We start from the raw sequence: 27,977 nt of genomic DNA on the forward strand, positions 1-27,977 counted from the left end.
GCTTTGGGTTTGGAGGCAGGGACACTCCCACTATGCCACAAGACCTCCATCTAGAGTATTCATCATTATTATGCACAGAAATTCCAGGAAACGCTGACAGGTGATTTATGCGGTTGCTTACCACATCCCATAATTGCCTGGGACTTGTACTCTGCTGTGCTGAAAAGTTTATAGCACCGACCCAAAAAAAATCAATGGCACTTACAAATCTGCTGAATTGATGCTATTTTAATTGCTGCAAACATTAAGACCATTACTACATGGCACTGCTGCACTCAGTGTTAGTAAAGTTGCCTACATCTGAGAAATAAACTTAGAAGTTAATGCTGTCTTGACCCGAAAGGAATCTGTAAGCTTGACAAATTTACTGACGAGGACTAAGAAATTTACTGAAAGCCTTTGATTAAGTAGTGAACTTTTTGACAGTCAGACATCTAATAAGCTGGTGCAAAGGAGCAGTACCAGGACTGACACAGGAGCCTTTCCTATTATTCAAATTACTCTACCTCCAATTTTTAGGACAGAGTCAGGTTACAGAAGGCAGGTTGGAAAAGACCTGTCCTGTCACAATTTCTTCAGAAGATTCGCATCTGTGAAATGTTTTGTCTCTACCTTTGAACGATCTAGCATTTGCAAATCTTAAGTATCTAACCTTAATATCAGACTATCGAAATCATACAGTGGCCTACCAAACACTATCTCCAACCAAGAGGATAGGTAATTATCAGATGTAGAACCTTAGAACTATTGCGCTCCTGTGTTGCAGAAGGAGGCCATTCTGCCCATTGAATCTGAAAGAGCACCCTATCTAGGCCCACTCCCCACTCCCATAACCCTGCTTAACTGCACATCGTTGGACATTAAGGGGCAATTTAGCATGGCCAATCCACCTAACCTGTACATCTTTGGACTACAGGAGGAAACGGAGCACCCAGAGGAAACCCACGCAGACACAGAGAGACTGTGGAAACTCTACTCAGACAGTTACCTAAGGTCGGAATTGAACCAGAGTCCCTGGCACTATGAGGCAGCAGTGCTAACCACTGAGCCACCCATGTACATGAATGTCAATCCGGCCTACCCCCAAGGAGAAGTAGGAGGCAATCTTGGTCACATCCATCCCTTCAGCTTTTCCTCCTCTTTTGTGGAGGGGGAAGCTGGTATCTAGGCAACATTCAGAACTAGAACCAGATTTCAGGAATGAGGAAAGTAGATATCCTATCACTATGTACCATTGCATATCAAAGTACCAGGGTCAGATTGGTTCCAATCGGGACCAATCAGAGATGGGCCAGAAGAAAAATGGCTGCCAAGCGGGATGGCCAGAATTCCCAGCTCTGTTTCCCCCTTTGACTATTTTCCCAAGATCAGGAGAGGGACCAGATAGCCATCCCCTACCTCCCATCCCCAATTTGAAGGAGGTCAGTGACAGTGTTGTGGTTGTATTTAGAGCCTGTTCCAAGTAGTTTTTTTTATGCCAGCGGCAGGATTTTAACAGCTGTCAGGTTTTACACCAGTTGCACTGAGGTGTGAATCATGGAATGGAGATGTGAAGAGTTTAAAAGATAAGTAAAATGGTTGTGTCTTCTTTACAGTTCATCATTAAATGTTGTAACATGAACTGTATGTATCTGTGTTCAGTAGGATGAGTTATGACGGTGTTGTGTTGGAAGATTTCATTAAACGAAGTTCATTTGTCAGATTCTAACTTTTGCTAATTGATCAGCTGTCAAGTAAAGGATCAACATGGTAAATGTGGAAAACTCTTCAGATTAGTTAAAAAATGATCCAATTAATAAAAAAGGTAGAGTACATTTCATATAATTGAAACGATAGCCTATTATAAGAATAAGGTGTTAATAATTCATCTATTCCCATTATTTTGTGTATTCAGCTCTAAATGCACCCACAACACTGTCACTGACCTTATGTATTCAGTCTCACCATCTGTTCAGATAGCAGTACTGAAGTCTATATATTTACTCATGGCGTTTGATGGGCTCTAATCGTTTTAGAAGTGCTTGACATTGCTTACACGGTTGGTTGGGAGAGTCTGTTCATTTGGGATGTTTTATGGGCTTTTTTGGTGGCTGTCAAATATTACAACAGGGCTTTTGAATTCTGCTCATCAACATGGAAACAAAGAAAATAGAATCAGGAGGAGGCCATTCAGCCCTTCGAGCCTGCTCCGCCATTCATTGTGATCATGGCTGATCATCCAACTCAATAACCTAATCCAGTTCTCCCCCCCCCCCCCCCCCGCCCCCCATATCCTTTGATCCCCTTTGCCCCAAATGCTATATCTAACTGCTTCTTGAGCACATACAATGTTTTGGTCTCAACTACTTTCTGTGGTAATGAATTCCACAGGCTCACCACTCTCCGAATGAAGAAATTTCTCATCTCTGTCCTAAATGGTCTACCCATATCCTCAGACTGTGACTCCTGGTTCTGGACTTCCACACCATCAGAAACATCCTTCTTGCAGCTACCATGCGTAGTCCTGTTAGAATTTTATAGGTTCCGATGAAATCCTCCCCCTCATTTTTCTGAACTCCAGCTAATACAATCTTAACCGACTCAATCTCTCCTCATAAGTTAGTGTCGCCATTCCAGGAAGTGGGTAATAGGTGATATGGTGAGGTTGGGGGGCTGGGGAAGAGATAATGATGAGTGGGTGAAGGAGGTGGGGGGTTTAAAATGGTCAGATGGCTCAACGGTATGTGGATGAGCCTCTGATTGCCTTGGAATAACCATGCCAAGGCTTTTTAGGAAAGGAGACAGGTCTTTTAACCTGCCCACTCTGGATTTGGTCTGCCTCCATTACGGCATTGGGCTGCCTCCTGGGTACTTGGCGCCTGGATTGCAGAAGATTCTTTCTGCCGGCAGTCTCAAGGTAAAGATAAAATCACAACGGTGGGATTAATCTCGTCACCCAATTCCCACCTCTGACATGAACATCCAGCCCTCGCTGACCTACAGGATCACAAGCTATATTTCAGTTGAGAAATTATTGGTGTATTGACTTGTTCATAAATGTCACTCATTAATTATCATAATGCTATCCCCATTAATATTACATAGATTTTGCAGTCAAGATAGGTGTTGATGGTGGAGGAAACCGGGTGCTAGATTATCAATGCTGACATATCTGTTATTCTTTGAAGACATCCTCTGGGCAGTGATTTCCGGTGTCCCGCTCCAACAGCAAGAGATGAGGGTTGAATTAACATGATCGCTGCTTGAACTACGGTGGCTTCCTGCAGTTGTCGTAGAACTTAAAAATTGACCTCAGTACCTATATTGTCCAACATTCGAAACAGAATAACCTGTGCTCAACATATAGCGAAAATGAATATCGGCACACAGAAAGAGGAGGAAAGAGGAGGCCAAGCGCCTGTTCATGAATCAAGAACATACTCAGAAAACACAGATGGTATCTGCAGATGCCATATACTAAAGAGACCGTATAAAATAATTTTGTTTGAGCAGTAGGTGTTCGCCATGACATCACGGTCTCAATCAAGATGTTACAATTTCAAGTGCCTTAGATTGAATGCAGTAAAAGTGTTATTACCAACAGAGCTTAAACCATCTTACTTCCTTCTGTTTGTGGTCATGCTTTCTTATCAATGTTTAGCTTTGTAAAATGCATTTTAGCGTTTTTTTATACAAGGCATTGGAAGATTGTTGATGCGGCGGCTCAGCCCTTTAAGGAGAGAATTTCTACAGACTCGCTGCCATCATGTATTAGTAAAAAAAATAATATTCTCAACAAATGACCATCAGGTAATTGACTTGTGTTCAATAAAAGTCTGTGATTTGTGTTTCAAACACTTGAAGCATATATCCTTTCGTTAATATCCATTCCCTGACTAGCTGAGATTCTCTTACCTTGTAGCATGGCAGATGTGGTGTAGTAGTTAAATGGTACATTCTTCACCATGTGCTCATCAGGGTCCAGCGATCCAAGTTTCTCCCCCACCAGGACGGATTTACCTGTCCCAGCATTCCCCACAAGCATGACAGGCCTGCGCCTATCCAGCAGCCTTTCCATGAAATAACGAATACGAATGGTCTCTATGGTATGCACCAAACATGCCTAGAAAGAAATTGCACCCACATCAGCAAGTAGAACCCATAATCTTTCAGTACCTCTTTGGCAGGTACGGTATATTTGCTACAAAGTGCCTACGGAGTGAAATTTACCACTTCCAACATAGTCACAGAGTATATCCGTAGGACAGTTCCACCCATCACATAAGTACAATACAGAAATTGAGCTGCTGCTTGCTGTTGCCAAATCACATCAAGACACCAGCAGATCTCATTGTCATTTACATAGATGAAAAATGCCAAACAACTTTTAAAAGGTGGACACAGGTGAAGAAGCCATATCACATCAGAAATGAGATGAACAAAGTTCAAGGAGCAATTTGCAACTAACAGAAAAAAAAAATCAGGGCGCTAGAGCTGTCAATCAAGTAAAGTTTTTCCTGGGTTCGGGCATTTGAATACTGCGATGCATTTGTTGGCAGTCAAGAATGCATAAAATTTAGATTAACATCTATTGTCACATGTACTGAGGTACAGTGAAAAGGACTGTTCAGCATACAGACCAGGCAGATCGTTCCGTACATGAAAAACATAGGGCATACGACAAATACATAGACATAGACATCGGATGAAGCATACGCAGTATAGTGCTACACAGTGGAGAAGATGCATTGAGAGATCAGTTCAGTTCATAAGAGGATCATTCAGGAGTCTGGTAACAGGGGAGAAGAAGCTGATTTTGAATCTGTTAGTGTGTGTTCTCAGAATTTTGGGTAAGAGCCCAGAAATCCGTTAGACTGTTGACAAGCTGACACCCAATCCCCGTACCTGCCTCTATCCACCCTTGCAAGCAAACATTGCTTGATTTGACAGTGCTGGCTCTCTGATCTCTTACGTCATTTGCGCAATATTTATTTAACCAAGATAAGGGGCAAGATAAGATTAGGGGCAGCAGGGTAGCATGGTGGTTAGCATAAATGCTTCACAGCTCCAGGGTCCCAGGTTCGATTCCCGGCTGGGTCACTGTCTGTGTGGAGTCTGCACGTCCTCCCCCTGTGCACGTGGGTTTCCTCCGGGTGCTCCGGTTTCCTCCCACAGTCCAAAGATGTGCGGGTTAGGTGGATTGGCCATGCTAAATTGCCCGTAGTGTCCTAATAAAAGTAAGGTTAGGGGGGGGGGGTTGTTGGGTTATGGGTGTAGGGTGGATACGTGGGTTTCAGTGGGGTGATCATGGCTCGGCACAACATTGAGGGCCGAAGGGCCTGTTCTGTGCTGTACTGTTCTATGTTCTATAAGTAAGGTGCTTGCACTTTCTACTACAGATACTTTCAGGTGTCTGGAGAATTGACACTTGTATTGGTCTGTCGTAAAAAGTAAAAAGTATTCTTTTTTGAAAATGGGAGGTTATGATAAAGGACTGTGGACATACTATTGTCACTATAAGGTTCACTGGTTCTTTGCAGTGTATAGTAGGTGCATGGGCACAAAAGAGCCACATTTTGGCATTGAAGGCATGAAGACCCATGGGGGGGGGGTGGCATATCCTGTCATAGGACATGAGAGCTGAGACGGAGTTGATCGGGACACACGTTGGCATGGCGGGGATCATTAGGAGAATCTTTTGAACTCCCGTTTCAAAAGGTTCCCTCATGCAGGCTATGGTTCATAAAACTCTGAGGTGATGCAAACCAATACTCTTTGAAAATCAGGCCTGACTCCCTGAAAATTGTGGAGGATTTAGTTATACCTATCTCCTCAATGGAGCTGACCAGGGCGGGAATGTAAGGTGCGGCTGGAAACTGCCATTTTCACCTCTCCACTGAGTCATCTCAAAATCATGAAAATCCAGGAACAGTTGTTGCTCGTGCAAGAGAGTTTTTCATATATTTTCTGAAATTACTTTCTCTAGCCCTTTCTGTACCACATTGTTAATGATGGCCAATTTAGCAAACAAACACTTTTGTTCCCAGACTTGCATTCATGCTGCTAAATAATGAAGGGGTGAATTCTCCATTTGGGTTTTCCGCTGAAGGAGAATTGCAATCAATTTTACGATCCCCAGGGAGCACAAATTGGGAAGCAATTCCGTATCCCCTGCCATATAAATTTATGTATGGTGAGGAATCCGAGGGATTCCCAAGAAGATCACACTAGCGGGCCGCCATTTTGAGTTGGTGGCCCGATAGCGAAGTCCCGCAGCTTGCCAATACCCCCGCACCTCATATCTGACCCAAATCCCACCCCGCCTGCACCGCAAAGCAACCCCCCAGCCCCGGATTTCTTGGGTGCCCCGACAGAGAGCTAAGTGCATTCCAAGCACTGAGTTCTTTCCAATCACTCAAGCATGTGGTTGCAACGCACGTACCTCTCTTTGATGTGGCCAATGTTTTTAAACATTGGGTAGAGTTACTGATCCATGAAAGGAGATGAATGAATCACTGCTTCAGCTGACTTGTGGGAACTGTCAATCGCTGCCCACTACTAGAAAGTTACCCATGGCTTGCAGCTAATGGATCTACTGGCTCACAGCTGTTCTCCTTCAAGGAACAGACATATGGAGCCAGGTAAGTGTTACTGCTGTAAATGTTTTCACGGCCCTCCCTGGACTGCTCTCTAGCTTCCAGACAGGGCTCTCTTTTCTGGAAAGGGGAGAGTCCCTCGAGTCAGGAAATCCCTGTTAAGGACCCCTCATGTTAGTGGGTCCTGTGGGGTGTTTCATCAATTAGGGAGTCCCGGGGACGTCCCTTTAGTTATGTGGTCTCTGTAGGGGGTGCCTGTGAGGTGTCAGTTATAGGGTCCGGGGGGCTAGTCTCCCTATTCAAGGGGTCCCTGAGGGGTCTCCTTATTCATGGCGTCCTAGGGGGGGGTCCTATTCATGAGGTCCCTGGAGGGGTCTCCTTATTCATGGGGTCCCTGGTGGGGGGGGGGGGTGTCTCCCTATTCATGGGGTCCCGGGGACGGAGAGGGATGGGAGGTAGTGAATTGTGTGGGGTGTGGAGGGTGGACCTCGGATGGAGTCTGGGGATAGCTCCCCTAAGGGGTTGCCCACTTCGCCCACCGCAGGGTCCACCTCGCCAGGGCCAAGCTGGTAGAGAACACAGTTGATCTGCACCCACGTGATTCCCAACTCTGGAGACCAGAGAATCACAGAGGGCCGGAGCACAGAGGGCCTGGCCCGCTAGAGACTCATTTCCATACATTTACATCCTCCCCCTGGCACACGGGTTGTTGATCTTGTTCCCGGTGCCAGCAGGAGCTCGGAGCATTGCGATCGGGTCGGCGTCCGGCATCGATTCTGATTTCCCCCCAACACCCAATTCTCTGTCCCATCGGGAAATAGGATTCAAGCGTCATGGGACAGAGAACTATCCTGCCCGAAGTATCCAATTTTCCCATTCACTGGGGAGAACATGGATCCCATTTTGCACCTGTCCAGCAATGAGGCTGGGCAATGAATGCACAATGAAGGAAATCATAGGCATAACCAACATTATACCTAATTTTCTTTGTTGTTCTGCACAGGCTATTTGGTTAAATGTGTGGGTCATTTACATTTTTGGGTGCGGCCACTCCCATGCATTAGGCTGATGGAGCCAAGGTTTGCTTGGTCTGTGCACAGCTTCCAGGAAATGTTGGACATAACCCACATCATAGTACACCACAGCACATTAGAATTTTAATGCCACAAACCATCCTGATACCTAAAATCTGGCTCTAATTCACAAAGGTCCACATTAACAAACGTGTCAAGACAAACAGTAAACTAAATTCCAATTACAAATTAGAACTCAAGTGAGATATCAATGCAAACAGCACAATGTACACTCAAAATTCTCAACATACACAAAACATACTGCCTACCTGGAGAGGCATGTCAGGATCAAGATCAAATTTTGGAATAAGCTTGGACCAGGGCTCAAATTTCTTGGTCTCGGGGTCGATGTAATAGTCAAAAACTGTACCTTGCGATGGGAATTTGATTGTCTTGAACTCTGATGTCCACCACTTACTGAACTCCACTCTGTAATCAACAAGCTGGCAGGAAACAGAAATAGAAATTAGTGTGGTTTTCCATTTTCCTGTTCATGGGATCCCTAAGCTCACAATGTGGGAAGTAGGAACAGGAATAGGCCATTCATCCCCTCAAGCCTGTTCCACCAGTCAAATATCGCCGGAGCTCTCCGTTGCGAGTCTTCCTCGCTACCCTGCTAGCAAGGATGGAGGATTTGGAGCACCGTTCACTGACAGGGGGTGGGGGGGAGGGGGGGGGGGGGGGGGGGGGGGGGGAAGAATTCCCTACTCCCACCGCATATCAATGGTTTTTCCCATTCCACCAGGACATCTGCGTGTGGGGGTGGGCTGCTGGAGAATCCCACCCGCCAGCAAACAGCCAAAGAATTCCAGCCAGGATTATGGCTTTTCTGTGACTCAATTTCATTTAGCCTTCATACTCCTCACTAACACAAATTTATCAATCCCAACTGCGGAAAATTTATGTTAACCTAATATCCACAATATTTGGGGGGGAAAGTTTCAGATTTCAAGTACCCCCGACATGAGAAAGGACTTCCAGATTGCACTTCTGAGTGACGCGGTTCTGATTTTAAGACTGTGCCCTTTGTTCTGGATTCACCCACCAGAGAAAATAATTTTTCTGTATCTGCTCCAGCGTGGTGACCAGAATTGAACACTATATTTTCAGTGTGCCTAACTAAAGCTCTATAAAGCTGCAGCATGACTTGCCAATTTCCATACTCAATGCCCCGGCTGATGAAGGCAAGCATGCCTTCTTGACTACCTTCTCCACCTACATTGCCACTTTCAGTGACCTGTGGACCTGTACACCCAGATCCCTCTCCCTGTTAATACTCTTAAGGGTTCTGCCATTCATTATATATTTCCCACCTGTATTAGACCTTCCAAAATACATAACTTCACATTTGTAATAAAACAATATTCTGTTAGCTAGGTGTAAACAAGTAAATAGTTATCAACTTTATTAGCCGAACACGTCACCTGGAAAATCAATGATTATCTCACTTTTATGACCCCTTAGTCATAGTTTTAGCAAATATACTGGGCTCGAATTAACTGCCACGATTTACCGGAATTGGGACAGGATGCAGCTGGTAGATCACACGAGACAGCTCTTCTGGGATTCCTGGAGGTCATTACACCTCGTGAGACCCACAATGGGCAGGATCCATACTTGCATAGTTAAGTGTACTTAACAGCCAACACCAAATCTATCTAGCACCCGGGACCATACAGCCTCACCGAGGAGACCCCAACCGGGTACCATTGAGCGTTGGTCCTCACAAACGGGGACCAGGCAGAACAATACTTAGGGGTGTCTCCCAGTCGATTGGAGGCCGCTGGATGTTTTGCCTCTGGGCAGGGTGGTACCCTGGCACTGCTGAGGCCACCCAGGCCCTATGGAGCTGCCAGCCTGACATCCTGGCAGTTCCCCTGCCAACCTGACACTGCCAAAGTGCCTAGGTGGCACTGCCAAGATTGCAGGGACACTGCCAGGATGCCAGGCTGGCAGTGCAAAGTGTCCAGGTGGCATTCTGCTCACACTGGGGATTGGGCCCAGGGGTGCCCTGCCCATATGAGGTGGGGTGCAGGAGGCTTGAGGATCCCCCAACAGATGAATTGGAACATTGGGGGTCTGGGGGCCATGTCGGGGGAGGGTGGTTTCGAGAGATCAGGGGCCGTTTTCTCTTAATGCACTGGCAAGCGGTGCTCCTTGGTGCAGGAAATGCGACTTAGTGGGGCCTCGCTGGGGTGGACCCCGCTGAGGTGCAAAGAAAAAAAGTGTGCCATTGGCTCGCAGGTGCACTGTCAGGAACAAACCCACCAATCCCATCAAAGACAGGCTCTGTTTTTTCCAGTTAGATTGCACCTGTATGCATCTTAACCTAAGTTTTAATAATATTACTGCAAAATAATATATAAAATATGACAAGTTCTTATATTCGTCACAGCATCTCTCTAATCAAGCGAGAGTGAAAAAGAATTGCCTCACCCTGCACCAAGCAAACAGTTGAATCAGAGCATTGAAGCATTACTACCCTTTCTATTCCAATTCTCTTGAGATAAAGGTGAGCATGCCGTTAATCTTTCTAATTACTTTTTATAACGTGCCTATGAGCTTTTAACAATTTGTCAACATGGACTCACAAAACCTCTGATTCTCCACAGTTACTAATTTCATACCATTAAGTATTCTCACTTGTCTTCATTGAATCTAAAGCAGATGCCTTTAAATTTCAATGAATACCATTAGCCACAATTGTTCCCACTCACCCAATGTGTTGACATCCCATTATTAACGTTCAGCTCTTATCTGTGCTGGAGAGGGATCAACAAAGGAGCCAAAAGATCATTGGATTTATGGTGTTGCTCCTGAAGTCAGGTTGAACTGTCTGAGGCTACATTGGGTAGCCCATGAAAACAGATACAAGGATTGTGGTACGTATTTATCCCACGTTCCTTCACAAATAACTCCCTCCTCAATCTTCACCCCATTTTTATTTCTATCAATTTATTTTCATTTCTTCCATAGATCGGGGGCGGAATTCTCCGCTCCCGGGAAAAGTTGGGAAGGCCGTCGTGAACTCGGCCGAGTTTCACGACGGCCTCGGAGGCCGCCCCTCTCACCGTATTCACCCCCACCCGGGGGGCATTATTCTCGACGGCCGGGCCTTGACGCTTGCGTCAAGGCAGCGTGCCGAGAATGACGCGACGGAGGTGCCTATGTGACGTCAGCCGCGCATGCGCAGGTTGGCCGGCTCCAACCCGCGCATGCATGGCTGACGTCACGACGGCTGACGGCTCAAACCTGCGCATGCGCGGTGGCCATCTGCTCCTCCACTGCCCCGCAAGACGTGGCGGCTTGATCTTGCGGGGCGGCAGAGGGGAAAGAGTGCGTCCCGTTGAGACGCCGGGCCGACGATCAGTGGGCACCGATCGCGGGCCAGTCCCCTCCCGAGCACGGCCGTGGTGCTCACTCCCCTCTCCGCCTCCCTCAAGCCACAAACGGGCCTTTGGCGCCCATGTTCACGACGGCAGCGACCAGGTGTGGTTGCCGCCGTCGTGAAACGGTCGCGAACGGCAGGCCGCTCGGCCCATCCGGGTCGGAGAATCGCCGGTCTCCGTGAAAAACGGCGAGCGGTGAATCTTCCGAGCGGGGGGGTGGGAGAATCATGGGAGGCGCCAGGGAGGCTTGAAATGAGTCGCCCGGCCCGCCCGTGATTCTCCCACCCGGCATGGGGAGCGGAGAATCATGCCCCTGATTTTTCCTCACCATTGTCCCCCATTCCCCAATCCCACTCGGCCCATCTGTTCCCTGTTCCTCGTTGCCCTTGGACACACTGCTCACTCACCTTTGTTCTGCCATTATCACGTTCTAATCTCTTTATGTGCCACTGTCGCACTCGTCTTAGCCTCGATCTTCCCATTTACAATCCTTTTGTCTTTCTATGCATGACAACTTTGTCATTCTCCACCTATCGCTGGCCCCCTATCCAGCCCCATCGCTCCACACCCTCATAACAGTATAAATCTGATGCTATTCCCAGTTCTCTCCAGCTTTGACAAACAGTCGTCCAGACTTGAAATGTTAGCTCCCCTCTCTCTCTCCACAGGTGCTGTCAGACCTGCTGAGATTGTCCAGTATTTTCTATTTTCATTCCTTGATTGTAATTGTGTTACCCTCTCATTCGCATGATCTCTACATACAGGCAGGGCTAACTGCACTGTTAATTAGCTACAAGTCAGCAGGAAGCCCAGAATCGTAACTTCTTAAAGCTAGCCTGCACCTCTTAAAGGGAAGGGCTTTGCTGCTGGAGCAGGAGTTGGTAATTGTGCAGCAAGCGAATCTGCCTTTGAAAGCATTGAAGAAAGTCACAACATGGGAAGAGAGCAGGTTACGAGGTTTCCAATGCTACACTGGAGGCCTTGATGGAGGAGGTAAACAGTGGGCGATGTCCTTTTTCAAAAGTTGGAGCAGATAGCCATGGAGGCCAATTGCAGTATTTTAACAACGATGCAAAAAGTTCAATGACTTCACACGAGCGATCAACGAAAGCATCTTCAAATGCCCTCCTGGCATCTGCCACTTTTCGAATCACCACACTTGCATCACTCACCTACAAAAGACAAATACCTCGTATGCCGCAGCCTCCCCACTTAACACTGCTGCAAACCTCATACCCATATCTCAGCTTGCACACTCCCAGCCATCCAATGATTACAAGCGCATCATGCATACAAATTCCATAACATTGAGTGACACACTTCACTTGCTCTTGCAGGAAAAGGTGCCACACAATTGGAGCCAGTGGGAGCTAACAGAGGGTAACAGGCTGAGCTGCACCCATGCACAGCCGTGCAGCAATCCTGGAGGTATTACACAGTCAGAGCTTTGACTTCACAAAATAAATGATATCATGTCATAAGCAGACTTGATATTAAAATACATATTTATCACAATGAACTGCAACTGATTGAAATATGGCCTAAATGGAATTGGAATAATTTGAATTGATCAGGGTAAATTCCCTACATTCCTTACCAAGTAACTTCAACGCCTGTGCATTTCCTTTGCCTTTAATTAAACTTTATGATGGTCACGCAGGAAACAGGGGAACTTTCATGCCTGATATTTAATCATTTCTGGTTTGCCTATCTGAAGTATGCTCTGATTCCAATGAGTAGAGCCTGTACTTAAATCTACATGGGGTGTCTGCTAGCGGGTAACTTCCTGAGTATCAGGACACAATGGCGATCAGCATCATCCAACAGTGGGTACATTGTGGCAGCAGGGCAGGTAGTGAGAATATAAACACTCGAGTGGTTGCAAAAGATGAGAGATGCATGATGGGAGTAGAGGGTGCAGGCAGACTTCAAAAGGTTTATGTACGTGTGGTGCATCGCACATCGCCTTCGGGTATGCAGCGTAAGTTGGATACAACTTTTGGGCAGCACGGTAGCATGGTGGTTAGCATAAATGCTTCACAGCTCCAGGGTCCCAGGTTCGATTCCCGGCTGGGTCACTGTCTGTGTGGAGTCTGCACGTCCTCCCCGTGTGTGCGTGGGTTTCCTCCGGGTGCTCCGGTTTCCTCCCACAGTCCAAAGATGTGCGGGTTAGGTGGATTGGCTATGCTAAATTGCCCTTAGTGTCCTAAAAAATAAGGTTAAGGGGGGGGAGGGTTGTTGGGTTACTGGTATAGGGTGGATATGTTGGCTTGAGTAGGGTGATCATTGCTCGGCACAACATCGAGAGCCGAAGGGCCTGTTCTGTGCTGTACTGTTCTATGTCTATGTTACAAGTTACAGATAACATGTAATTTGGACAGGTTTTTAAAGAGGTGTTTACAGTGTTAAATTAATTTCCCCATTCAGAGTCATTACAGCACAGAGAGACCGTGCGAGCTCTCTGTTTAGTAATCCAATCAGTCACAATAGCCCACTCAATCTCCGTATCCTTGTGAGTGGATTTATTGCCCTCGAGTGCCGTCCAATTTGAAATCATTGATTGTTTCCGCTTCCTGCATCCTCGTGGGCAGTGAGTTCTAGGTCATTACTCGCTGTGCAAAACAGCCCTTCCTCACATTTCCCCTGCAAATCCTGCCTAAATCTTTAAATCTGTGTCCCGCAGTCATTGCATGCGTCCAATCAGCTAATGCGAGCAGCTTTCCTTTGTCTACCTTACCCAAATCTGTCAGAATCTTGCATACCTCCATCAAATTGCCACACAACTTCCTAAACTCCAAAGAGAACAACTCCAGCTTCTCCTTCCTAACAATCTAATGTTTTAATTCCCCATGACTGGAACCATTCTGGTGAACCTCCTCTGTACCCTCTCAAGTGCCCGCAAACTCCTTCCTAAAGTGTGGTGACCAAATCTAAACACAATGCTTTCGTTGTGGCCTGGTCAGAGCTTTCCAAGGATTCAGTACAACATCCCTGCTTTTGTACTCAATTCCTCTATTTATTCAGCCCAAGATCACATATGCTTAGCTAATTACTCTCTCAATATATTCTGCCGCCTTCAAAGATGAATGCGCATTCTGCCCCAGGTCCCTCTGTTCCTGCACACTCATTAGAACTGTGCCATCAAGGCTATATTGCCTCTCCCGAGTCCTTCTGCCAAAACGCATTACCTCAAACATCTCTGCACTAAATTCCATCTGTCACTTCTCAAATAACAAAGTGTTCAGACATAAAACCAACGCATGATGCCAAATTTAATAAAATAAAGTTTAATCTCGGCAAACAGAGCAGCAGAAAAATGATTGCACCTACACTCGGCCATGGAGAGGCAGGAAGCCAATTTTCTGCCAAAGATTAGTGAGTTATCAATCCCAGCAGAAATATCAATGAGAAACATTTCAACACCAAGGAGCAAGGAAAATGAACAAATGGAGAAACTACTCTGAGCTGCTTCAATGCTTGGTGACAGAGACAAACTTGAGTACTTCATGCATCCGCCAGGCTTCAGAGTAAAGAAGAAACGTGCATAGACAGGGGGAAGTTGCCTTGGTCATGCTCCCTGCTAAGGGACATAAGAATATACCCATTGATATAAGGGTGGGGGCCGATTAATAAGTATGGAGGCCAGATTAGCTCAGTTAGCTGGACAGCTGGGGCGGGATTCTCTGACCCCCCCCCGCCGAGTCAGAGAATCGCCGGGGGCCGGTGTCAATCCCGCTCCCGCCGTGTCCCGAATTCTCCGCCACCAGAAATTCAGCGGGGGTGGGAATCGTGCCGCGCCGGTCGGCAGCCCCCCCCCCCCCCCCCCCCGGCGATTCTCTGGCCCGCGATGGACCAAAGTCCCGCTGCTGTCAACCCTCTCCCGCTGGCGTGGATCAAACCACCTACCTTACCGGCAGGAGCAGGCAGCGCGGGCAGGCTCCGGGGTCCTGGGGGGGCACGGGGCGATCTGGCCCCAGGGGGTGCCCCCACGGTGGCCTGGCCCGCGATCGGGACCCACCGATCGGCCGGCGGGCCTGTGCCGCGGGGGCACTCTTTTCTTTCCGCCTTCGCCATGGTCTTCACCATGGCAGAGGTGGAAGTGACCCCCTCCCCTGTGCATGCGTGGGGATGACGTCAGCAGCCGCTGACGCTCCGGCGCATGCGCGGACGTCCGCCAACGGGCGAAGTCCCTTCGGCCCCACGCCAGCTGGCGGGACGGGAACCACTCCGACGCGGGCCTAGCCCCTCAAGGTGAGGGCTTGGCCCCTAAAGGTGCGGAGAGTGGTTCACGCCCCTCCGGGTAGGGGAGAATCCCAGCCCTGGTTTGTGATGCAGAGCGAGGCTAACAGCATGAATTCAATTCTCATATTAGCTGAGATTATTCATGAAGGCCCCATCTTCTCAGTCCTACCCCTCGCCTGAGGTGCGGTAATCCTCAAGTTAAATCACCACCAGTCAGCAATTCCCCTCAAAGGGGAAAGCAACCTATGGTCATCTGAGACGAGACTATGGCGATTTTACTTCTACTGTACTGTTATAAGGGTCTATTGGACTCAAAATGTTTTCTCGCCACAGATACTGCCAGACCGACTGAGTTTTCCCCACACTTTGTTTTTATTTTTGGTCACCAGCACCTGCTGTATTTTGCTTTTACATTTAGGTTGAGGCAGTTTTTAAAATATTATCATTCAAGCGACGTGAACATTGCTGGCAAGGCAAGCATTGTTACCCTTCCCTCATTGCCCACGAGAAGGTGAACCCCTTAATGTACCATTTTTTCCCTTCCAAAATTTAAAATCAGCTAATGGTTTAATAATAAGATCTTGAGAGATCCTGAGGGGCCTTGACAAGGTGGATGTGAAGAGGATGTTTCCTCTTGTGGAAGAGTCTAGGGGCCCCTGTTTAAAAATAAGGTGTTGGCCATTGAAGACGGAGATGAGGAGAATTTTATTTTCTTTCAGAGCTTCGCGAATCTTTAGAACTCTCTTCAAAAGGCGGTGGCAGCAGAGTCTTTGAATATTTTTAAGGCAAAGGTAGATATATTCTTGATCAACAAGGTGGCGAAAGTTTTCAGAGGTAGGCAGGAATGTGGGGTTGAGGCCACAATCCGATCAGCCACAATCTTATTGAATGGTGGTGCAGGCTTGAGGGGTCAAGTGGCCTACCCTTGCTCCTAACTTGTATGTAATAACATGGGTGTGACAGCGTCATCAGGAATATTTAGGATGATAGAAACAAAATTCAATCAGCATTCAATTTATGATCATCAACAACCACCAAGGTTAATAACCTGAAGTGAAAACCAGACAGGAACTTTTCTTCAGTCTCCCAGTCCCAATGAAGGATTCAAACATATTAACCTGTCACTTCCCTTCACAGATGCAAAGGATGTGTATGTTCCTAATATTGCCTGTTTATTTCAGAGCTCTGGGCCAAATTCTCCAACTGTTGGAATTCTGTTTTCCCGCTGACAGCATGCCCCCCCCCCCCCCCCCCCCCCCCCCCGCCCACGAGCTTCCCGGCGGCATTGGGTGGCTTCAATGGGAAATGCCATTGACAATATACAGGAAGAGTGAATCCCTCTGCCAGGGAACGGCACGCCACTGAGAAACACGGGGCTAGGGGACCGGAGAGTCATGCCCCCCGATCTTTTTCTCATCTCAGAGGTAAAGCTTTAGTTCCTTAAGTATTTTCTGCCTTTTATTGTGTTCGGTATATATCCATCGCTTCACATTAGATTATATAAAGGTTTAGTGATGATTATTTCATTCACCAATACTCAATAAGTTAAATTTACTCAATGGTATCTGGGATTTATCTGCAGCTAGGTAGATAGTAATCTCTTTGGTTTGAATTTGTCTTCTTTATTACTAAAGTTCTCAGCATTCAGTAAAAGACAACTTTAACATTAGCGGGAAAGAAATTGGACCAGATTGCATCTATTTTAAAAGGAGTGCAAAACACACCAATTTTCTGGGTTCAATATCCTGTATTCCTCGGATGCCTAAAAAAACCATCCAATCAAATGCGAATTGGGCTATTTTTAAGGCACCTGCCTGAAATAGGCATTAACCCCCTTTCCTGCGCCAATGATCGGCCCACCAAATGTTTGAAGACTTTTCCAGAAATTAGACCGCCCCAAACACAATGGCCGGGATTCTCTGAAAGCCCGGCCAAGTGTTGACACCGGCGTCAAAACCAGCGCGAGTGACGCCCACCGATTGGTAGCCCTCGGTCGCAGGCCTGGCCACCGTGGAGGCCCCCCCTGGAGTCGGATCCCCCCGTTCCCACTCCCCAACCAGGACGGCCCCCGCAGCCAGAACGCCGAGGTGACGCCATCTGGGACCATATGTAAACCATGCCAGCGGAACTCGGCGGGCACTCTTACCGTCGAGCGCGGAGAATCGCCAGAGGCGCCACTTTCAATGGCCTCCGACCGGGGACCGCGCGGGCGCGATGGCGGTGATTCTCCGGTTGCCGGAGAATCGGTGGCCCAGCGTCGGAGCGGCGTGGCGGGATTCTTGCGGTCCCCCCCCCCCCCCCGGCAATTCACCAATCCGGCACGGGCTCGGAGAATCGCGTCCAATAGCTTTTGTGCATTCTGGGCTTGGGTGTGGCCTAGCCTGAGGCTGTCACCCAAAATGTAAGTGAGATGTCTTATCTTTCAGCTGCTGGGCCAGGTATGTGGCCCAAAATTGCATCCTTTTGTTAAGTAGGCTGCCTGCAATGACATGCTCTGCATATTTAAAAGGAGACCTGCAGCCAATTTTCTTGCAGTCCTTCGTCCCCTATCGTTGGGCCCAGGAATGATTCCCGGCACCCATTTGATGCTTAAAATAGGCCTAATGAAATTTCTAAGCCAATGGCTATAGTAGAAAAGACAGGGAGTACTGGGGGTGGGAAGAGGGGTGGCGGGAGTTAGAAAAGTAGCTGACTGAAAATAAAAGGTTCCCTCAATGGAAGTACAGTGCAAGTTGCAAAAGAAATGACAGTGACAACAGTCGAGCTATGCACACAGTTGGTTCTTTAAGTGCAACAGAGAAAAGTAGAGATTTTCTCATGCTGCTGACCTTGACATTTGCTGAGAATGGGGTTGATACAGTCAATTTTCCATATAGTTTTCACAATGTGTTCATTTTTTGCAAATATGCAGCTTTACCTCAACTGTTGGCACTCATTGTTTTACTGTGACTTCTATCAAAACATGTCAAAATGAGCTGTACTCATTTAATCAACATATTCTCCAGGGAAACTACATTTTCTACTTGTCATGCTACACACATCGTTAGGTTACCGATTCTTCCACTTGTACAGTGTCTCAGGATCAATAAGATTAGGAAGGTAGGCCAGCACAGTGGCGCAGTGGTTAGCATTGCTGCCTCACGGCGCCGAGGTCCCTTGTTCGATCGCAGCTCTGGGTCACTGACTGTGTGGAGTTTGCATTTTCTCCCCATGTTTGCGTGGGTTTCACCCCCACAACCCAAAGATGTGCAGGGTAGGTGGATTGGCCACGCTAAATTGCCTCTTAATTGGAAAGAAATTAATTGAATACTCTAAAATTTATATTTAAAAAAAATTAGGGACATAAATGCGTGGCTCAATGATTGGTGTGGGAGAAATGGGTTTGAATTCATAGGACATTGGCACCAGTACTGGGGAAGAGGGGACCTGTTCCGAAGGGATGGTCTTCATCTGAATCATGTTGGGACCAGAGGCCTAGCAAATCAGGTGACTAGGGCTGTAGATAGTAGATAGGGCATTAAACTAAATAGTGGGGGGGGGGGGGGGGGGGGGTACGTGTTGACACCGGCGTAAACACCGGAGTGTTTCACGCCGGCGCCAACCGGTCTCTTGGTCCAGCGATTCAGTGGCCCACAGGGGGCTAGCATGGCACCGGAGTGCTGCACGCAGCTCCAGCGCCAAAACGGGGCCCTGCATTGCCGGCACAGGTCCGCGCATGTGCGCGGTGGCCATGTCCACGTCGGCGCATGCGCGTGATGGCCGTTTCCACGCCGGCGCATGCCCATGGTGGCCGTTTCCGCGCCGGCGCTGCACAACATGGTGTAGCGACACAGCGGCCCGGCACGGAAGGTAGACCCCCCCCCCCCGATCGCGTGCTCACCAATCGGTAGCCCCCGATCGCGGGCCTGGCCGCCGTGGAGGCCCTCTCCCCGGAGTCTGATCCCTCCGCCCCCCACCAGGACGGCCAGTGCGACTGCTGGTCCGAGCTCCCACCGGGTGGAACCAAGGTTGGAACCATGGCGGTGGAACTCAGCGGGAACCCGGCCGGCTTGGGAGTAATTTACTCAATATGATAAACACTGACAATAAGAAAGAGGTCAACAGTGCAATCTGATGCATTGAACACACACATAGCAAGTTTCTGCATGGCAAAATACACACAACATCACCATGATAGCATTAAGAAGATTCTGGGATTGTTACATTCAGTCTACTTGCTATATGCTATAGTAACTCATAAGGGAAGTTGTCATTAACGGAGATGAATTTATTATATTTATAAGTTCATGCTTAACATAGCATCTCACTCCAAGTACAGCCCTCGCTAGGAGGATAGGACTCACCATATATTATACACATTACATATTGCATCATACATGATGAAGGACTGGAATGCTAAAAACGTACGAGTATTCTGGTCAATGAGAATTATTTAGTGGTGAATAGGGGACAGTAATCAGATTAAGGCAGATGGCTCCAGACAGAACATGTGCCCTGGGTGGGGTAGGTGTTTCAGCAAGAAACATCTGCTCTCCTCTGTACATCAGCAAAGAAGGCCCAGAGTGAACCCTTCAAGGTGCAAAGAAGTTAATCTCTCATCATCACTTGGCACTGTTTACTGATGTCAAAATACTACATTGCAAGAGTGATACCAATAAATGAGCCTGGAGGTTATTTATGATCTTTTACCTGTGTTTCTCTTCAGACTTGCTGCTCCATATGTCTGTCAGCCTCCATTCACATCCCACAACACCCTTGAATGGTGACTGTGGAGATGATGCTATGTGATTGTCCCCATCAATTACCTCCATATAGGGCGGGACCCTCCGGTCTCCCAGCCACGTGTTTCTCAGCGGCGCGCCATTCACTAGCGGGGCGATTCTCTACTCCCGCTGCTTGTCAATGGGATTTTTCATTGAAGGCACCCCACCCGGCCACAAATCTGAGGGCGCAGCCAGGAGGAAAAGAGATCACAATAGCCGGAGAATTCTGGCCATAATCTTTAACATTGGCACATTTTCTCACGTCTAGTGCAGCTGCAAGCTGGCCACCCATATCTCACAGCCTTCACCATATTGCTGACTATCCAGTTATGGCAGGCACGTCACCCAAGCAAATTGCATCGTACTGACTCGCATATTCCCCTTTCACTTGTGGGACAAGATAGTGCGTATGCAAAAAGGATGGAGCACCTGGGAGTACAGTTACACAAATCACCCAGAGTAATGATGCAGTTCTGTATGGTCATTAAAAAAATCAAATTAGGAACTGGGGTTCGTTCCTAGAGGGATAAAATCAACACTCGTTACGGTGGAGACAATGCTTGAGATTATTAGAGCTAAATCCTTTGAAGATAATGGTATTGATGCACAATCAATGGACACGAAATGTAGATAAAGTCTGAACGATAGGCTTTAATACGCAAGAAGTGACCCGAAACCAGACGTACAGAAGAATGGCTGACTGCCGGGGAACACGGGCTTTTAAACCCCGCCTCGTAGGCGGAGCTACCTTACTCTCAGCCAATCGGCTGAGAGGCACATGACATACCTGGGCCAATGGGCAGCGAGTCCTCTGCACCAATGGCAGCTCACACTCCCAGGTACCGTAATACCCCTAGTCATACTACCACAGGTATGTTTGCACCTTATTCATGAAACAGAATTACCTGAGTGTAGTAACATCCATGAGACCAACGGGGTCGACCCACGGCTCATAGAATATGAACTTCCCCATGGAGGGACGGAGGTCTAACGGCGGGGCTCATTAAAACCCATCGATAAAAGCCGGCCGGAAGGGAACCAGCATCTTCGGATAGTCTTGGCTGGGACTAAATCTATTCCCCTCCGATTTGGGACTTTGTTTTGGCTTATTGAATAAACCTTTTTGTTTGAATCCTTCTCGGGACTCCTGTGATTGTAATACTGAGGCCTTTTGGTTCATTCGCCCGATCATGCTGTGATCCACGGGCTGTTGTACCCATGCCTGGGAGCAAGTAGTTAGCACTGCTGCCTTACAGCGCCAGGGCCCCGGGTTCGACATTTGGTCTTGGGTGACTGTCTGTGTGGAGATTGCACATTCACCCCATGTCTGTGTGGATCTTCCTTGGGTGCTCCGCCTTTCTCCCACAACTCAAGGATTTGCAGGTTAGGCTAAATTGTCCCTTAGTGTCCAAAGATGTGCAAGTTAGGTGGGGTTACAGGGGTAGGGCAGGCAAGTGGGCCTAGGTAGGGTGTGGTGCAGACTCGATGGGCCAAATGGCCTCCTTCTACACTGTTGGGATTCAATGGAAGCTGCTTCTGAGATTTATGCTGAATAACATAGAGCTTAGATAACTAAGTTGTTTGTATTGTTTCTTAATACTAGTTTCTGGATGTACATTAAGCACGGCAGTCACAAATCTCCGAAGAGCTCTTTCACTGAAGCCTCGCCTGGCACCTGCTGCCTTTTTTGCTTTTGATCTAACTATAAGTCGAAAGTCAAAAGGAAAGCAGCTCACGGACTGAGGTGTAGATCCATTAGATTTAGTAAAAAGGCCGCAAATCCTGTCTGGAGTTATTCATTTTTATGAATCATTTTTATCTCAGGCTATCCCTTTATCTTTTCCATGCAAGGGAAAGAGGCTTAGGGAAAAACCAAGACTTTAAAATATAAGATCGCAAACTCTCTTGCAAATCAGCAGCGTTATTTCAGAACATAGTACGATAACTGCCATTTCATTAATTCTCACTTTATTTCCATTCCGTTCATGCAAATATTCTCGGGGACATTAAACCTCTGAATTTCAGATTTAGAAACATGCCCTCACCTGATCCTGAAACATTGCACCGCCAAAGGCCCAGATAGCTGCAAAAATGAAATAGAGTTCATAGAGTTCTTTGTGGCAGTCTGGGGGCGTGTTTTCCTTTGTCAACAAACACTCCAATAAGTAACAAAGCATCTGGACCATGCTCTGCTCCGGGACTGGAATGATCTTCTTAAACCTGTGGAAATCAGTTCAATAAGATGAAAAATCCTTTCCTCTGCAAGAGATAGCCAAATCACTGGGGACCAACTAAAGAAAAAACAAAGGATTTCACTTCTACTTCTGATGTTTTACTGTGAAAGAAACTGTTTCAAGGCTGTGTGCTTGAAGGACATTGAGGTCAGTACACCACCAAAATAACTTGACCATTTCCCACAATGCTTGCATTACTCGGATTCTGGAATTAACTGGTCATGCCATATTGAAAATGGAGTTTTCCGAAAGGATTTTGGGGCTTTTGTACCACTCTGGCACAGTGGTTAGCACTGCTGCCTCAAAGGGGCAGTGATCTGGGTTTGATTGCAGACTTGGGTTACTGTCTGTGTGGAGCTTTCAGGTTCTCCCCGTGTCTGCGTGGGTTTCCTCCCACAGTCCAAAGATGTACAGTTTAGGTGGATTGGCCATGCTAACCTTCCCCTTTGTGCCCAAGGATGTGCAGGTTAGGTGGGGTTACAGTGACAGGGGAGTGGGCCTAGGTGGGGTGCTCTTTCAGAGAGTCGGTGCAATTTTGATGGGCTGAATGGCCTTATTCTGCACTGCTATGTTCTATATTCAAAAATTCAATTCAGTTGCTTTTGCTTGGAAGTAGTACATGAACTTCTTGTCTGTCCCCTTTTGTAGCACTTTATTGTAGAAAACACAGGAGTATTAATAACTAGGATGTACATTCTGTTCCACTTTAAACAATGTTAATTCTGCAGCAGCAGAGCAATAAGTGAAATACACTTCCGACGCTCCTTCTGAACAATTTGCTGTTTCAACTTTCCTCATCCTCCTTTCCTGATTTCCCATTCAATTCAGAACGTTGTCCTTCTACAATCCCTGCCCAACTGCTTACCCTTTATTTTCATTACCTTGTCCTCAGAGTATCCAGGCACAAAGGCAGGTATTTCTCAAACAAGATGGTCAGGTTTGCTTTCTCAGACTGGATCTCTCGCTTGTCAATCCAGCTGCTAACTGGGGGGTTCCATCCGAGGTCAGCAGGATTAATGTATAAAATCCCTAAAGAAAAGATACAAACTAGGTTATTGCTTATTTTCCATTGTACAATCTTCTCCGTAAGAACTCATGAGGAATTTACATTAGAGAAAGTAGACAGTAGCTGTACAAAAGGTCAAACAGTGTATGATATCTATTTGTTTCTCGCGCAAAACCAGTTTCACATGATCCACTTTGACATTGTACTGTGTCACCTGCCACTTCTCTGAAAAATTTGTGATGTGGCTGTGGAGATTATGGGGAATTGGGTAAGAACATAGAACATACAATGCAGAAGGAGGCCATTCAGCCCATCGAGTCTGCACCGACCCACTTAAACCCTCACTTCCACCCTACCCCCGTAACCCAATAATCCCTCCTAACCTTTTTGGATACTAAGGGAAATTTAGCATGGTCAATCCACCTAACCTGCACGTCTTTGGACTGTGAGAGGAAACTAGAACACCCGGAGGAAACCCACGCAGACACGAGCAGAACATGCAGACTCCGCTCAGACAGTGACCCAGCGGGGAATCGAAGCTGGGACCCTGGCGCTGTGAAGGCACAGTGCTATCCACTTGTGCTACCGTGCTGCCCAAAGTAATATATGAAAAAACATGAGAATCTCTCATGTTCTTGACCACTTCTCTTTCACGCATAAGCAACAAGATCCTTTGATCTTTCAGTGATATGAAAATAGGTGGAAGGGCATGTTGTGATGAAGATATTCTGCAACAGAATATATATTGATTGGATGATTGGGAGAAAACCTGGCAAATGGAGTTTAATACAGGGCAGTGTGAGGTCATGCACTCCGGTAAGTGGAATCAAAAGCAGATTATTACCTAAATGGAGAGAGACTACAGGTGAGTGAAGTACAAAGGGATCTAGGTGTTCGAGTGCATGAATCAAAAAGCTAGCAGGCATGTACAACAAGTTGCTAAGAAGGCAACAGATTTTGGCCTTTATTGCAAAGAGGTTGGACTTTACAAATAGGGAGGTTTTGTTGCAATTGTATAGGGTGTTGGTGAGGCCTCACCTGGAATACAGCATACAGTTTTGGTCCCATTACCTAAAAAGTGATATAGTAACATTGGAGGTAGTCCAAAGGAGATTCACCAGGCTAATTCCTGGGATGAGAGGATTGTCCTATCAAAAGAGACTAAATAGCCTTGGTCTGTATTCCTTGAAGTTTAGAAGAGTGAGGAGTGACCTTATTAAAACATATAACATCCTGAGGGGGCTTGACAGGGTAGATGGCGCGATGTTTTCACTAGTTAGAGAGTCTCGAACAAGGGGACAGAGCTACAAGATAAAGGGCCAGTCATTTAAAATTGAGGTGCGCATAGATTTCTTTTCGCAGAACTTGGTAAATCTCTGGAATTCTCTGCCCTGGAGGGTGGTGGAGGCTGGGTCACTGGAAGCATTTAAAGTGGAGGTGGATACATATTTGATGGATCGAGGAATAGAGGGCTATGAGGAAAAGGCACAGACAAGGAACTGAGGCCAGCATAGATCAGCCACAATCATATTGAATGTTAGGGTGGGCTTGATAGGCCTGGTGGTCTACTCCTGTTTATATTTCTTGTGTTACACAGCCAATATTGAATGTTTTGATGGAAAGAAAAGAGAATAAGTGTTGCAGATCCAAGAATGTTTCCATCAGATAGGAGGTCATTGATCTGGTAGATCAATTCTGTCCCTTTCTCCAGCTATGTTGCCTGACCTGCTGAGGATTTCCATCAATTTCAGTTTTTATTTCAGATTTCCAGCATCATTAATATTTTCCAGTTCCATACAAACCTGCTCGAGAGACAGTGGCTGGGGTTGCTGTTCGTAAGTGGCTAATTTCAAACAGAAGCCTCATGGTAGGGTTGAGGGGGATCCGCTCATTACTGGCCAAAGTCAGAACCTAGAATAAAATGACAGCAAAGCCAGTATGAAAAATATCATTTTGTTTCTCGTTCTTCAATCTCTACTGGCTGTTAAACATAAGGATTAAGGTTTTTTTTGGAAATAAGTTGAGTAAAAGGCTGCTTAGAGTGCTAATATAAAAAAACTGATGTGAGTAGAATAGAGGAAGGAAACAAAAAGGGGAGTTGGACGAAAGCATAAGCAAAAGGAAAGGCTGAAGGATAGTTTGGAAAAGCAGGGCGAGACCTTCAATGAAGCTGTTGCCAAGCGCAAGGGTGACTACTGATGTAAGTCAGAGGAAGCTGAGCTCGGATTAAACCTAGGATTTGAGACAAAACAGGAATGTGCAGATGGAGGAGTTTAACAATGTAATATATAATAATAATCGCTTATTGTCACAGTAGGCTTCAATGAAGTCACTGTGAAAAGCCCAAGGACGCCACATTCTGGCGCCTGCTCGGGGTGGCCAGTACGGGAATTGAACCTGCGCTGCTGGCCTTGTTCTGCATTACAAGCCAGCTATTTAGCCCACTGTGCTGAACCAGCCCCTGGGCTGGTTTATAGGAAGGGATTTGAAGTTAACCATGAGTGTCTTGACATCAATTTCCTGGTGTACAGTCTTGACAAGGATTGGGGCTTGTTAAGAATGAAAAACTTTGTGAAGGATGTATCCTGTGGTGTTCTGAGTGGACTGTAGACAGTGGGCTGAATTTTCCGTTCGTGTAGCCGTGTGTTCCTCGGCAGCGCGCTGTTTGCTGGTGGCAGGATTCTATCTTCCCACTGTTAGTCAATGGGATTTCCCATTGAAACCACCCCACGCCACTGGGAAACCCGCTGGCGGGAGAGCTCTGCCGGCGGGAAATACGAATCGCAACAGCCAGAGAATTCCGGCCAATGGAGGTAGGAGGAGGTGCTAGACAAGGCCTGGGAGAAATCATGCCTCAATGTGTTGAAATCCGGATCACTAATTTTGCAGCATTTTGTTTTGTTTTTCCGTGGGATGTGGGCGTCACGGACAAGGCCAGCATTTGTTGCCCATCGCTAATTGCTCTTGAACTAAGTGGCCTTGCTCGGCCATTTCACAAGGCAACTAAGAGTCAACCACGTTGCTGTGGGCCTGGAGTCACAGAGGCCAAACCAGGAAAGGACAAGCAAGTTTCCTTCCCTAAAGGGCATCAGTGAACCAAATGGGTTTTTACAGCAATCAATGATACGGAGACTAGTTTAATACTCCAGTTCTATTAATCAAATTAAAATTCCACAGCTGCTGTGGCGGGATTTGAACCAATTTCCCTAAAGCCTGGGCTTCTGAGATACTAGCCCAGTGAGATTACCACCATACCCCACAGTCTATTGCACTATTTCCCATGGAGAAGGATCAACGCAGAGGGTATGTTTTGGAAGTGGACTAAAGCAACCTTGGTAATCAATCAGATGGGGGGCAAAGAGGGAGCCAGGATCAAGCCACCCATTGTACACCTTGGTCTGAAATGATAACCAAAGGAGATAGTAGAATCAAGGCTAGAGGCATCTAGCGGTGGGAGTCAAACAGGACAGTTGTTGTTTTCTGACCTTCTGAGAGAGGAGATAGAAGAGGTAAAGTGTGTCCGAAAATAATTATCAGGTAATGTAAAAGGGAACCTGGGGACTTCCAGTGGCAGCCATGGAGTGAGTGTTGCACATTTGGTGGCTCCCGCTCGAGGTGGAATTTTCTGATCCTCCCCCACCCAATTTGAGGGTAATTTGCTGGAGAATGTTGCATAAACCCTTAAGAATTGCAATATTCCTCTGGTGGGGCCGGTTTATGGCTTACCAGATGAGGAGTGTAACAAATAAGAGGCAGCACTTTGACCGCAAAAATATCCAAGGTCCAACATAGGAAATAATGGCGGAAGGTGCTGGGGCATCATTGCCCGCCCAGTGGTCTACAGAGTAGCTAGTGAATGTTTTGAACAACAAGTTCCAGCAGCAGAGGAAGCAGGCCAACGAGGACTTGGATAAGGTGGTGGAGCTGCTTAGGACGGCTATCAAGAGAGTGGAGCAGAGGCTTACATCCGGGCACTCCAGAAGTTAGAAGAGTCAATGGGGGAACACAAGGACCGGCTGAGATGGGGCTGGCGGCGGACAGCCTAAAGAGGTTAAGGGAGAAGGTGAAGGACCTCGAGAATAAATCCGGGAGGCAAAATCTCCGGATGCCTGAGAGGATTGAAGGAGTACAGGCCGCTAAATATGTGGCAAATACGCTGGAGAAGCTAATGGAAGAGGGGGTCTTTGATTATCCCCTCGAGGTGGATCGAGCGCACAGGTCGTTGAGGAGGAAGCTGAAGGCGGGGGACCTCGGAGGATAATGGTGGTGAGGCTGCATCGTTTTCTCGATAAGGCAGATGAAGAAGTGCACCTGGAAGTGGAGCATGCTGAGAATATACCAGGACCTGGGTGTGGAGTTGGCCAAGCGGCGGACTGGCTATAACCAGATCAAGGCTGCCCTCTACGAGGAGGGGGTGAAGGTAAAGGTGCAGTACCCTGCTCGTCTGCGGGTCGCGCATCAGAATCAGGAGTTTTATTTCAATATGCTAGAGGAGGCAAGTGCGTTTATGAGAGGCCATGGACTGGGAGGAGATGTTAAATGTGGGGACTGTGGGGTCGTGTAGGGGGACCAGTTTGAGGGCACTGTTGGTGGTGCCCCTTCCATTCTCGCCGGTCTGATATGCTGTGAGCCCAGTGGTAGTATCAGCGTTGATGGTTGGAACCAGTGGAGGCAACACTTTGGACTGGAAGGCAT

At 47.2% G+C, this 27,977-nt stretch overlaps 1 protein-coding gene across 1 annotated transcript in view; it reads right to left on the bottom strand.

The window, feature by feature from the left end:
* LOC119953293 (dynein heavy chain 9, axonemal-like) overlaps window positions 1-27,977 on the bottom strand; it is a 686,444-nt gene that overhangs the window by 407,299 nt on the left and 251,168 nt on the right. Inside the window, exons 34-38 of the mRNA XM_038777408.1 lie at window positions 25,085-25,193; window positions 23,158-23,305; window positions 22,088-22,262; window positions 7,918-8,091; window positions 3,895-4,102 (exon numbers count right to left, since the gene is read on the bottom strand). Coding sequence (XP_038633336.1) covers window positions 3,895-4,102; window positions 7,918-8,091; window positions 22,088-22,262; window positions 23,158-23,305; window positions 25,085-25,193 — 814 coding nt within the window. The remainder of the gene's footprint in view (window positions 1-3,894; window positions 4,103-7,917; window positions 8,092-22,087; window positions 22,263-23,157; window positions 23,306-25,084; window positions 25,194-27,977) is intronic.

Source organism: Scyliorhinus canicula, chromosome 18 (assembly GCF_902713615.1).
Source record: "Scyliorhinus canicula chromosome 18, sScyCan1.1, whole genome shotgun sequence".
NCBI classification, from domain to species: Eukaryota; Metazoa; Chordata; class Chondrichthyes; order Carcharhiniformes; family Scyliorhinidae; genus Scyliorhinus; species Scyliorhinus canicula.